The 13,069-nt window shown below is 55.8% G+C and overlaps 6 protein-coding genes across 6 annotated transcripts; 4 read left to right on the top strand and 2 right to left on the bottom strand.

Moving 5' to 3' along the window:
- Positions 1-127: 127 nt before the first annotated feature.
- Positions 128-1,540, top strand: A1O7_06533 (formamidopyrimidine-DNA glycosylase; the record flags this gene model as incomplete). The annotated part of the gene is made up of 1 exon (XM_007760535.1): positions 128-1,540. One exon carries the CDS (start codon positions 128-130, stop codon positions 1,538-1,540), a length of 1,413 nt encoding a protein of 470 aa, XP_007758725.1.
- A 268-nt stretch (positions 1,541-1,808) lies between these two features.
- On the bottom strand, positions 1,809-3,359 carry A1O7_06532 (uncharacterized protein; the record flags this gene model as incomplete). The annotated part of the gene is made up of 1 exon (XM_007760534.1): positions 1,809-3,359. One exon carries the CDS (start codon positions 3,357-3,359, stop codon positions 1,809-1,811), a length of 1,551 nt encoding a protein of 516 aa, XP_007758724.1.
- An 840-nt stretch (positions 3,360-4,199) lies between these two features.
- Positions 4,200-5,018, top strand: A1O7_06531 (dihydrofolate reductase; the record flags this gene model as incomplete). The annotated part of the gene is made up of 1 exon (XM_007760533.1): positions 4,200-5,018. One exon carries the CDS (start codon positions 4,200-4,202, stop codon positions 5,016-5,018), a length of 819 nt encoding a protein of 272 aa, XP_007758723.1.
- Positions 5,019-6,649: 1,631 nt separating this feature from the next.
- On the bottom strand, positions 6,650-7,387 carry A1O7_06530 (uncharacterized protein; the record flags this gene model as incomplete). The annotated part of the gene is made up of 1 exon (XM_007760532.1): positions 6,650-7,387. One exon carries the CDS (start codon positions 7,385-7,387, stop codon positions 6,650-6,652), a length of 738 nt encoding a protein of 245 aa, XP_007758722.1.
- A 300-nt stretch (positions 7,388-7,687) lies between these two features.
- A1O7_06529 (uncharacterized protein) lies at positions 7,688-9,424 on the top strand (the record flags this gene model as incomplete). Its single annotated transcript, XM_007760531.1, has 1 exon — positions 7,688-9,424. One exon carries the CDS (start codon positions 7,688-7,690, stop codon positions 9,422-9,424), a length of 1,737 nt encoding a protein of 578 aa, XP_007758721.1.
- An 846-nt stretch (positions 9,425-10,270) lies between these two features.
- On the top strand, positions 10,271-12,871 carry A1O7_06528 (uncharacterized protein; the record flags this gene model as incomplete). The annotated part of the gene is made up of 1 exon (XM_007760530.1): positions 10,271-12,871. The coding sequence occupies one exon, from the start codon at positions 10,271-10,273 to the stop codon at positions 12,869-12,871; it is 2,601 nt and encodes an 866-aa protein (XP_007758720.1).
- Positions 12,872-13,069: the final 198 nt, after the last annotated feature.

The raw sequence follows: 13,069 nt of genomic DNA, 5'->3' as shown, positions 1-13,069 counted from the left end.
GAAGAAGATTGACCAGGCCAAACCCGAAGTAAAGGAGGCCGACCTACTCGAGCACTCCTGAGAAGCGGTGACCACGTCTCTAAACGCACAATTCAGCTCACCAGAACCGATCTCTACATCGATCACGATGCCTGAGATCGCCGAAGTCGCGCGAATTGTGCACTATATCCGCAAACTGCTCGTCGGCAAAACCCTCGCCAAAGTCAGCGCGCAGGATGACCCCATCGTCTACGGCAAAGTCGGCACGTCCGCCGCCGAGTTCGAACAGCACATGGCCGGCAAGACAGTCGTCGACGCCGGCCAGCAAGGCAAATATTTCTGGATGATCATGTCGAGCCCGCCCCACCCGGTCATGCACTTCGGCATGACGGGCTGGATCAACTTCAAGTCTGAACACACGTACTACTACGCGCCCAAGGCGGCCAAGAAGGGCGAACAGCCGTGGCCGCCCAAATTTGTCAAGTTCATGCTCGAGACAAAGCCCGAAAAGGGAGAGGACGTCGTCGAAGCGGCATTCGTCGACATGAGGAGACTTGCGCGTGTAAGGCTGGTCGATTGTCCTGCCGCCGAGATTCGACAGAACACGCCGCTGAAGGAGAACGGGCCGGATCCTGTTATTGACAAGGACGTTGTCACGGTGGCCTGGCTCCGGCAGAAGTGTGGGTCAAAAAAAGTCCCCATCAAGGCCATGCTCTTGGATCAGGCCAATATCTCGGGCATCGGCAATTGGGTGGGTGACGAGGTGTTGTACAATGCAAAGATCCATCCGGAGCAGTACGCGAACACGCTCAAGGACGAACAGATCGAACGGCTGCACAGGGCCATCCACTACATCTGCGGCACGGCCGTGGAATTGCTGGGCGACTCCGACAAGTTTCCCGAGGATTGGCTTTTCAAGCACCGATGGCAGAAGGGCAAGAAGAACGCTTCGAACGCGTTGCCCAGTGGTGAGAAGATCGCGTTTCTGACGGTGGGTGGTCGCACCAGCGCCGTGGTTCCATCGATTCAGAAGAAAACGGGCCCGGTTGCGAAAGACGTGGATGAAGCGGAGCTGATCGGCGGGGAGGATGAAAAGCCGAAGAAAGCACAGGGGAAGAAACGCAAGGCCGTGAAAGAAGAGGAAGAGGATGACGAAGACGACGAGGAAGAGAAGCAGCCCAAGAAGCCGAATAAGAGAGGCAAGGCCGTCAAGGCTGTCGAGGAGGACGAGGAGGAGCAGCAGCCTAAGAGGTCGAAAAGGGGCAAGATCGTGAAGAAAGAAGAGACTGAGGACGGAGAAATGGATGAAGACGAAGAGGAGGAGGTGCGACCTCGCAAAACTACTGCTCGTGGCAAGGCGCAAGCGAGGAAAGAAGCAAAGCCGACGCCCAACGGGAATCCAAAGCCACTCAAACCAACCAAAGCTGCTGCAAGGATCGCAAAGGAGACGGTGGAAGAAAAGCCAGCCAAGGGTGGGAAGAAAGACGGGAAATCTTCAGCATCTGATGGGACTCCGAACGGCGCCGGAAGAAGGCGGTCAGGTCGCCAAAGCAAGGCTTGAAGTGTATGAGCGCAGCGAGGCGTTGGGTGGATAGTCACAGCGCGGTCAGGGATGGCTGTAACAATATGGCTTCTCGGTCAGGGATCATTGTATCAATATGGCTTGTCAGTCAGGTATCTGACTATGGGTATCTCGAGTATCATAAACGCCCTGCCTGTCCTGTCTTCACGTATAACCCTGAGCATTTGTACAAGTGTCTATACCCACACCCGAAGACCAACAGATACCTAAAACTCCCAAACCCAACCAAGACGCCACCAGCAACCTCCTATGCTGACTCCGAACTGGCCGACTTGCGCCTCCACGTCACCATGTTCATCACCCGAGCCCGGAACCCCTCCTTCGATGCTCTTTGGAGCCCTGCCTCTTCATCAGCGCCCGTCTGCTCATTTGCCCCGATGCCGCTCTCGGCCCGGTCGAGCTCCTTGTAGAACCGCGGGATCAAGTTGATGGCCAACGGGTATGTCAGCACGAGGCCGAGGCACCCAGCGGTCAACCACCAGGCAGGGGAGATGCCAACGAGCTCGACAAGCTGACCCATCAGCGCCGGCTGGAGAGCACCACCCGAGATGCTGACGATCATCAGCGTCTCGCAAGAGGCCTTCCACTCGTCGAAGCCGGCGGTCGCGCTCTCGAACACCATGGGGAAGGATGGTGCCTCGAAGAACATGACCATGACGGCTACGGCGATTGCAGCCTCGGCCGAGATGCCGGTTCCCGTGCCGACAAAGGCCACCGCACCGGCGATGAAGCATAACAGCACCCATCGAGGCCGGAACACCTTGGGGAAGGCGACGAGTCCAGCAGCAGAGAAGCGACCGACGACGAATGCTGTCTGGGCCACCGACATCCAAATGGCGGCCATGTTATCGCTCTGGCACGCGTTGACCTTCATGTGCTCGATGAAGAACTGAGCAAACGTCACCTGGCAGCCCAGGTTGACGAAGTTGGCGAAGAAGGCCCACCACACGCGAGCAAACCGGGTCGACACCAGCGAGTGCTTCCACAGCTTCCAGCCAAACGTGGCCTTGTTGGCAGGGACGGGGACTGCGATCTCCGGGAACCAGGTGGTGCGGAAGAAGAGAATGGAGATGACCAGCGCCAACGAACCGAGGCACGCGCCCAGGAGCCGGTAGAAAGTGATGACGCTGCCGAGCTTGTCGCAGCCCGAGGCCGCCTTGTCCGGCATGAGGCATCGGCCTTTGCGGAGGGGATCGGCAGCAGGGCGCATGGTCGAGGTATCCAGGTTAAAGATGAAGGCGTTGGCCAGGAAAGGCGCGACCACCGTGCCGATGCCGGCCCAAGCTTGGGCCACCAGGATGCGCAACGTGGCCTGGCGTTCGGGGCCGCAGTTGACGGCATAGGGGTTCGCGGAGCGCTCCAGCGTCGACACACCGAGACCGATGACAAAATGGCCGGCCACCATGCCCCAGAGCGAGCAATTCGCCGCGCCGATGGACATGAGCTCATTGCCCACCGCAAGGATGAACAACCCGGCCGCCATGGCGACCCGGTACCCACACCGCTTCACCAACGGGCCGCCGATGAGAAGCGTGCCGGGAATGTACGCTGTGTAGTACCCCGCGGCGAGGATGGCAGCCTTCTCGCGGCTAACGCCCATGGCTACCTTGACGTGGTAGTTCATGATGTCGAGGAGCCCGTAGGCTAGGCCCCACATAAAAAAGAGGAAGAAGGAGGCGATGGCGATGGGGAGCACCGTCTCTCGGGGACGGAGCTCCCTCCCAACACGGGCCTGGCCGTGTTGGACGTCGATGCGCGCAACACGCTCGACGGCGCTGGTAATAACACGGGGGGACATTGTCAATGAATGGCGTCGAAGTAAATGGCTGGAAGGCGGCAGGAACAATGACGAGATGGAAGTGAAAAATGGGGGAGGCAGCCGCTGCTCAAGTCAACCAGGAGCTTGCAAGTCGTTAAGAAGGGCACTCGCTTGATCATGACCAAGGAAAGGAGCAAGAGCAAGTTGTGGGTGTACTTATGGCTCAAGGTGGACGTCTTGAAGAAAGGTCTTGTGAGCTCCGGAATACGAAATCCTGCAGGGAGCATGCTCGAACTTATAGACACTTTTCTTGCGTAAGGTCCTCGCTCTCCCCAGACATGCTCCGCATAGCGCAAAGGGTGGACTCTCGGTTCGCTTCTTGAGCTTGGACTCACTGTTCGCGTTTCGGAGTCTTTGGCGGCGGACCAGTTGGGAGATGAGAAGCGTACCAGCGCCATGGTTGAGGAGACCTTGTTTACTACGTTCAGCGACGAGGTAAAGAAATAGACACGACTGTCGCACTCTGCGATATCTGCTTGGTCCGAAGCTAACGATGTAAGCGTCGATGGCACACCAGATATTCGCGGTGTTGACGGTTGACGAGGCTGGAAAATCTGGTCGGCGATGATCTCCGCCACTTGCAGGCGAACTTGGCAAGATCTCGAGGCCGCTAGGATTCGAGAACCAGATCTTCTTTCTCGTCAAGGTCCTCCTTGCACAGTCCTCTGATTCGTTCATGTTGCCTTACTTCTCCGGCGCAAACCACGGCAACTGATGAATCGAGTTCTCTTTGGGAACAGAAGCCAGCCCATTTTCTCCGCGCTTCCGACACCTCGCCTGCCACGAGTGGCAAAGTCGCAACACCGACACCTGCACATCATGCCCGCAGCAAAAGAGCCTCGCTCTGAGATCAAGGTTTTGATGCTACATGGATATACGCAGAATGGCACTCTGTTCCACGCAAAGACACGCGCGATGGAGAAGCACCTTCAGAAGGCGTTGCCGGGCATCTCATTCAGCTACCCAACTGGACCTCTACAACTCAAGCCAAGCGATGTCCCAGGTTTTGATCCGACCTCTAGCGAGGACCCGGACAGTATCGAGGCTTATGGCTGGTGGAGACGGTCAGACACTTCCGACCCACCCGAATATGTTGGTCTGGAGAAAGGGCTGGAGACAGTCGCCAAAGTTTTGGAATCAGAAGGCCCCTTTCATGGAGTCATAGGCTTCTCTCAAGGCGCAGCGCTAGCAGCCATGATTGCTTCATTACTGGAAGGAGAGTCAAGAAAACAAGCATTCGACAAAGCACGGTCAAGATCAGCTCTCGCTATCCCATACCCACCATCCTTTGAGAGACTCAACCATCCACCACTGAAATTTTGCGCGGCATATTGTGGTTTTCGAGCACCTGGCCCGAGATATGCAGGCTTCTACGAGGAGCCGCACATTCAGACCCCAGTATGTCATTTTATTGGAAGTTTAGATAGCGTGGTGGAGGAGTCAAGAACACAGGCCCTGGTCGATGCTGCAGGAGGTGCAGAGAACAGCCAAGTTGTGAGTCATCCTGGCGGACATTTCGTACCGAGCGGAAAGCAGTATCTCGACACTATCGCGGTGTTCATCAAGCAGAGGATGTCGTCTGCTGATGCGAAGCCAGAGCAGGAGGAACGGGTCGAAGACATGGAAGTGCCATTCTGAGAAGATTGTGCATGCCAGACGTCACATTAGACGCCCCATAGAGGTGATAGACCGGTCTAGACGTAGATGCGCAACATAGATGCTCAGCTTCACCGCGCTCAGCATGTTCTTGATGACTCTTTGTGAGTCAAGAATGAAGTGAGCCTGAGAACCAGAAATCAGTTGCCAGCAGTTTCCACAATGATTGGTCCGGATAAAGTGTTAGTCCGATCTAAGCAAGTTGCCCTAAGCAAGTTGCCAAGACACGCACGAAACCTCCCAGACTCCTCTTCAAAGCCCATTTCTACCGCCACTTCCCATCGTTGCACCTCAAGTGATCAGTCGCATCTTCATCCAGCTCTACAAGGCCAAGAAAAGGACAACAGGAAAGACAGCTTTCAGGCCAATTCAAGAAATCAGACAAGATGGTATGCAGCCCAGCCCGAAAATGATGGCGGACGTCAACGATGCTCAAAATTTCCCCTCTCGGCTTCGCAAAGCACACGAGCAAGGCAACAATTATCAACGCCAACTCGATCGTCTTTATCCCACGCACACAGCTAATATTCCTGGTCGTAGGTTCTCGCAGTCGATCTTCTCAACCCTACGCCTCAGGCTGAGGCCCGCAAGCACAAGCTCAAGGTACGAACCACTGGCGAGTAGATCTGGAGCATGCCAAAATCTAACAAACAAATAGACTCTAGTCCCTGCCCCTCGATCTTTCTTCATGGACGTCAAGTGCCCCGGCTGCTTCACCATCACTACCGTTTTCTCACACGCCCAGACCGTCGTCATCTGTGCAGGCTGCTCGACTGTGCTTTGCCAGCCCACCGGTGGCAAGGCCAGACTCACAGAGGGCTGCTCATTTCGAAGAAAGTAAACGATAATCCACAAATGGAATGAAAATGGGACGGCTTTGAGCAATTTTGCTAGATAGAAGATGGATCCCACCCCAGCTATGCCGCAACCAAAAGGAGTTCCGGATATCTTGCAAAACAGACTTGACGACAGCATGGCAGGCAAAACGTTTTCTCTCCTACGACAAGAATCCTGGCGTTAATGATTTTTATCGATGGAACAAGAATACCCTTCGCAAAAAGTCTTCTTCTGCAATGGGATGACCGGGCAAGAGGCATCCGGATTCTGCATGAACGTACATACGTGAGGAGGGCAGCGTCTTGATGTTGAGGAAGGCCTACGACCTTGCATTAGGCTCCAAACCAGTGGTGGTGGGATTCATGGATAGTCGATGTACTCGTAGTACAGAAGGCAAGCAATGAAAATCTTCAAAAGGCATACAACCTTTCGCGTAACGATCTGTAGCTCGCTCCTGGCCAACTCCCGGTCACGTCTGTTTCGTAACACTCGTCCTGACACTCTTCCCGGACGGATGTGGCTGGAAAGCACGCAGTGCTGTACAGCGTCGGGGAGGCGTTTCGGCTGCTGGCGCCACTTCTCACCATGAGATTGAGCTTCGCCTCTGCTTGTGCGAAATGCCGCTGATGGGGCTTTCGTTTGTGCATCCAGTTTGCCGTTTCAGACGTGGGCATGCCGACGTCCCTTGCTTGGGCTGCCTCGTGAATCCTTGACGAGAAGCTCTACTGCCTTCCTGCTTCGAGCAACAAGATCGGCTTGAAAATCCTGCAAGGACTTCAACCACGCTCGAGTTCATTCATGATTCTGTTGACCAGCTTCTTTTGTTCCTTGTCCTTCATCTCGTTCGCGTCCATCTCTCTTAAGCATCGGCCTACTGCACAAATACCCTTGACACCGGCCTCAGGGCAATCGACCCACACTTTGCCATTCTTTCCAACCGCGATTTCGAATCCGCCGTGAAGCCTTGAACCTAGTTCCTCCAGCGCCATAACTCCCTGCTTCTTCAGTAGTCTCTCGGCCAGACCAGGGCTGACATCAAACACCATCCCTCCTGTGAGTGGGCCTAATCCGTCCGGTTCGGCCTTTCCAGTCGCCGGATTGACACAGCTCAGTTCGATCTCCATGTTCTTCTGGGCCGAGACCACCTTGGCGTAGACGAGATCATTGCTTTTCAGTTGCGGTCTTGTCTTCTTCGTCGCCCCTTCGAATGCCAGCTGGGGCAAGATAGCCTGGGGTGAGTATGCATTGATGTAGAGGTGGAAAGACTCCGCTGCCGACATCCGTACTTGAGCGATTACCAGATCTCCTGCTTTAGGAATGTAGCGTCCATTTGGTGTCGCGACCTGCGCCGTCTTCTTTCTGTAGTCGACGTCCAGGAGGCCACCGATGGTGGCTGTGAAATCACTAGTATCTGATTCTTGTTTGAGGCCATGGCCGATTTTGCGCTTCTGAGAAGTTGGGACTTGGTTCGCGGAGATTCGATCTCCGGGGAGCAGAACCTCCAAATCGGCCATGCCAAAAATGTAGCCGCCGACGTGCCTCTTAGTTAGTGTGATGGTTTGATCTGCCGTCACCGTTGGAGAAGGATTGAAGGGACAAGGCTGAGAAAATGTGGGCAAGGCTGAAATTCTCGCCCGACTTTCCTCAGGCTGCGAGCCTCGAAAAAAAGTTCCTAGGGTTTTCACAAGTTTCATGCCGCCAAGTTCAGTCTGTCTTTGAATACCAGAAGAAGGTCACGATCACCACGTTTCTTTCTCGGAACTTCTCGCTTTGTATCTTGCTTGTTCCCGTTTCTCCAATTGGAGCCGTTCACCATGAGTGAGCAAACGAACGGAGTACCCGCCGAAGGGTCGCCAGAACAGTACGCTATTGGTATCTCCTTCGGAAATTCCTACAGTTCGATTGCGCACATATCTGGAGAGGGCAAGGTTGAGGTGATCGCAAACGAAGAAGGAGATCGACAGATCCCTTCCATCTTATCATATATCGAGGGAGAAGAATTCCACGGCACCCAGGCAAAGGCGCAGTTGGTTCGGAACAGCAAAAACACTGTCGCATTCTTCCGCGATTATATTGGCAGAGACTACAAGTCGATAGATCCCACGCCTTGCCATGGTTCCGCACACCCCATCGAAGAAGATGGCAGGATCTGCTTCCCTGTTCGAGACACAGATAGTGAAACGGAGAACAAGGTGCCAGTCCTCGAGGTTGCCACACGACACTTGAAGAGACTGAAAAACTCCGCGTCCGACTTCACCGGTAGGCCCGTCACCGCCGCGGTAGTTGCGGTTCCCACGGACACCAACGATGAGCAGAAAGGAGCCCTGACGAAAGCCGCCGCGGACGCCAATGTCGAAATCCTTCAATTCATGCCCGAGCCCATTGCCGCACTCCTTGCTTACGACTCACGGTCTCCCGATTCCACCGCCGACAGGCTTGTGCTTGTCGCAGACTTTGGCGGAAACCGGTCTGACGCCGCAGTCGTGGCATCAAGAGGGGGGATGTACAGCATTCTGGCAACGGCTCACGACTACGAACTGGGCGGAGCTCAGCTGGATCAAGTGCTGGTCGACCATTTTGCGAAAGAATTTGAGAAGAAGAACAAGACCGACCCTCGCAAGAATGAGCGGAGTCTGGCCAAGCTGAAACTCGAGTCAGAGGCGGTCAAGAAGACGCTCAGCCAAAGCAACAGTGCCACATTCAGCGTGGAGAGTCTTGCAGATGGTCTTGACTTTAGGTCAACCGTCAACAGGACGCGGTATGAGATTATCGCTCTGAAGGTCTTCGGGCGTTTCACCCGACTTGTCGAGGAGGTTATTAAGAAAGCTAACCTCGATGTGCTTGACGTTGACGAGGTGATCTTGTCCGGAGGCACATCGCACACGCCGAAGATCGCAAAGAATATTGAGGCCCTCTTCTCAGAGTCGACACAAGTGCTGGCTCCTGCTATTTCGACCAGTGCATTGAATCCTTCAGAGCTGTCAGCACGAGGTGCTGCCCTTCAAGCGTCTCTGATCCAGGAGTTCGACAAGGAGGACATCGACCAGTCAACGCATGAGATGGTCACTGTGACGCCTCATCTGACGGCTGCAATTGGATTCCAGGTCACAAAGCAGCCTGAGGACTCATTCACCGTGATTGTTCCCCCCGAGACAGCCGTTCCAGCACGGAGAACGAAGGTCATCGAAGGCCTAGAGGGAGACGTACTGGTCCGCATACTGGAAGGCGGCCGAGCAATCAAGGTCACTCAGCCCGAACCAAAGCCCAAACCAGAGACAAATGGGACGAAAGATGACGAGGATGACGAAGACGAAGATGAAGACGACGAGGATGACGAGCCCGAGGAGATTCGCGAGAAGATCTGGAAGCCAAAACAGACTCTTGCAGAGTTCATCTTCAAGGGCTTGAAGAAGGGCTCGAAAGTCGAGGTGACGGTCAACGTCGACGCGGAGCTCTCTCTGTCCATCACAGCACGGCAAGTTGGCGGGAAAGGCGGAATTAGAGGCGAAATCAAGTCTGCCGAGACAACACATCAGAATGGAAGTGCTTGAGTGTGCTGCGCTCTCTGCTATCACACTATGTTTCAACAGGCAGGCAGTCAGGCAGGCATGGCGCAGGCGCATGACGCGATGGGTCCACAGAGTCCGAATAAAAGCATGCATCTCATCGATTGATCAATGAGATAGATTAGACATGAGTGCTGGGTCAGGAGTTACCCATCGCTGAGCATCGTGCACGCTTTTGATAGACCCGGGCGGGTAAGGACGAGGTTCAAGCAATAGATGCTCCCTTTTGCCATGGAATGTCTTGTCGTTTCTTTGCGCTCCTTACTGACGATTATCCTCGCACTTCGAAGGCCCAGCACCCGAAGCCCTCCTGGATGCCCGAATCTCCAGCACTGGATCTTGGATCGTCCCGTCCCGTCCTGTCTGCCTGGCCTGCCTTTGCCTTACCATTGGTAGCCTGCCTTTTCTCATCAGGCCATCAGGGGTTACGGCCCTATCTCCCAACCTCATACATGACCCATACGACTATTGCAACAGTACTACTTTTCTGCTTATAATACGTTCCATGCTCTACCGCATGTGGGTAACGGTACAATGAACCGATGCGTTAGCCGATTAGCAAGCGATCGAGACGACGTATGTACAAAGGTACTTCTCAGGTGGGGTTTGTGGAGACGACCTTCGCCTATCTTCGCCTACGTGATACAGGCAACAGAGGGACCGGCCTCGACTGCCCAGGGCGCTCACGGCCGTAGGACGGCTAGGTACTAAGAGTCACGGTTACTTAGACCGCCCTTCAAACACGATGTTCTTCGTGTCTTCGATGATCGATCCCCGAGGTTTCATCGCTTTGACCCGGCTCGGCGAAGTACATGGTCTACCCTGAGCAACATGGACCACCTGGACAGACCGGCCAACCCAGTCAAAGATCAATTCAAGATCGCATACCTGTGTCTGGCACCATACGATGGCGGGGACTTCCTCACTTACCCGTCCCGACGCGGATTTGACGACATGGGAGTGCTAGAAGGCGACTTTACACGCAAGTCCCCCATTGGCAAGGACGAGCCCGTCGGCATCACCTTGGTGCAGTCTTTCCTGCAATCGTGGCTCTTCTTTGGGCTGTTATGCGAGGTGTACAAAGTTATCGGGCGCCCTTTTCATCAACGCGACTATATCTCCGAAGACTCGTTGCTGGTCAGAGGCGATGGCCAGGGGAGAGGACTGACGCGACGGGTCAACACCAGCGCCTTGCCTGAGCTGCTCGCCTTCTGGATTGACAGCTTCAAGCAGAAGAGGGCGACGGGGGAGCTATCCTTCGAGGACGTCCAGCGCCTGTGCATGCGCATCGACACGTACTTGCAGACCAGCTACAAGATGTGTTTCCGCCTGGTGCGGGGTTACCACAGCTATGTCGACGAAGAGCTGCTCCTGTCGTTGATGTGTCTCGGCAACGCCATCGACGATGCGATGGTGGTCGTCAACAACCGGTGCTTCTACGACTTCCTGCCCCTGCACCTGCGCGGCACCCAGATTACGCCGCCGGGCTGGTCGCCCATAAAGCGAAGGTGGGATGCGCCCAAGAGTGTGTTTAACGGGCTTCTCTTCTCGGGCTGGTGTCCCTTTGACATTGGCATCTTGAAGCGAGATTTCGGCATCAACGAAATCATCTACGCCACGCAGTTGCGCCGGCACGGCAGTTTGCAGCGCCACATGGCGTGCAGCACGACCGCGTGCACCGCGAACAACATCGACGAAGCGACGTACAAGACCCGTCATGGGACGCTGGGGTCGGGCTGCGTCGGCACAGATTGCGACGACGTCGAGTTCGACTATGACACCATTTGCGAGACCATCCGGTCGGGGCTGACCCCGATTATCAAGTCCGAGATCAACGCGTACGGAGAGTTTGAGTTCAGCATCGTCCCGTATCTGGGGGAAGGGGATGCTTACGTTGCCATCAGCCACGTCTGGGCTCATGGGATGGGCAACACCAGAAAGAACACCCTACCAAGGTGCCAGCTCCAGTCACTCCACCAGCGGACTGTCGTTCTCTTGGCTGGCTTCAGTGCAATCGATGCTCCACCGGTCCGCCCGAACATCCGAGCCAGAAGATTGAGCTATTTCTGGCTCGACACAATATGTGTCCCCGTGCAGCCTGCCAATGTCGACGTGCGGAAGATGGCGATCTCGCAAATGGCCCAAGTGTACGAACAGGCACACTCGGTCTTGGTCCTCGACGAGGGTCTTCTGCACACATCCCTCCGGACCGACGACAGGTCAGCCAAAACAGTGTCGGCATACAGGGGCCGCGGGCCTCCGCCACCGGTGAGGCAGAAAGACCTCGTCATGTCGGTCATGTTCTCGGACTGGTGGCGGCGGCTGTGGACGCTCCAGGAAGGCGTGCTGCCCGACTATCTGTTTGTCGCCTTCGCCGACTGCTCGATGCACCTGAGCCACGTCGTGCCCGCGGGCGCGGAAGAGCACGTCATGAACCGCGCCGACCTCTCGTCTGACCGCGTTAAGGAGGGGCTCAACGACCTGATCGAGAAATCGCACCTCGCCAACGAACACGGCATCATCACCGTCGACCGCAAAATCTCCAAGGAGAACATGGAGTACCGCCGCCGTGTGCTCCGCCTTCTCTGCAACCGCGCGACCAGCAGATCCAGCGACGAGCCCATCTGCCTCGCGACCCTCATGGGTCTGGACCCGCAAATCCTCCTGGATACGCCCCCGAAGGAGAGAATGCAAATGCTGTATGCCTGTCTGGGCACCCTCCCCGCGGGCCTCGTCTTCCTGCCGGTCCCAAAGCTCGAGGCCGAGAATTTCCGCTGGGCGCCGCGCTCGCTCATCGGTGTCCCCATCAGCCTGATGACCACCCAAGTCCTACTGTCCGAAGAAGATAGCGAAGCCGAAGTCACCGAGGCAGGAATCCGGCTGCAAGCGACGGGCTACCCGCTCGCGTCGCTCGACACGCCCCTCAACGACAACTTCTACATCTTCCCCGGTCCGCCGGGCCAGATACCCTCCGAGGGAGAGGACGAACAGTGTTTGACAGATGTCGACAAAGTCAGGTCGAGTAACACGCAGGTCGTCGCGATCGTGCACTACGACCAGACCGTGCAGGATCAATTCGGCGACGCCACGGGTTTTGGAGTGGCGCCCTGGTCGTCCCTGGGCAAGCAAGATCTCATTGATCCCGTCGTCGTCCTGCCCCATCTGCGGAGAATCGAGCGCGCGGCACAGCATCCGGGTGTCCTCGTCACCAAACCCCAGCTGGTCGACGGCGTGTGGCATGCCAGGTTTTTGTGCAATATTTGGTGTCATCGCAATTCGATGGCCATGTGGGGGGACAACCACCGGTCGGATCCGGGGACCGTCAAGAATAGGCTGAGGGCCGAAAGGGCGGCGGTGGCGCAGGGCTCGCGGACGGGTAACATGGCGTGGTTTCGCGGATCGGAGGTTCTAAGAGATTGGTGTATTTCTTGAATACTGTGGTAGGGGATTGGTCATCAATCAGTCATTCAGACCTCAGTCGGCGAGGGTTGAGCAACCGGAAGTAGATGAGAAGACTGTTCTGGCATGGCGTGAGTGTGAATGAGGTGCCGGCTTGGATTTACCACAAGAAATGCGATCGAGTCGACGAGCTTGCTTTGGATCAGGTCTGGAGACGGCCACGGAAATGCC

The sequence above is a fragment of the Cladophialophora yegresii genome (assembly GCF_000585515.1).
Source record: "Cladophialophora yegresii CBS 114405 chromosome Unknown aczIN-supercont1.4, whole genome shotgun sequence".
NCBI classification, from domain to species: Eukaryota; Fungi; Ascomycota; class Eurotiomycetes; order Chaetothyriales; family Herpotrichiellaceae; genus Cladophialophora; species Cladophialophora yegresii.
Note: the sequence above shows the minus strand (reverse complement) of the source record. Positions and strands in the feature narration are given on the sequence as shown.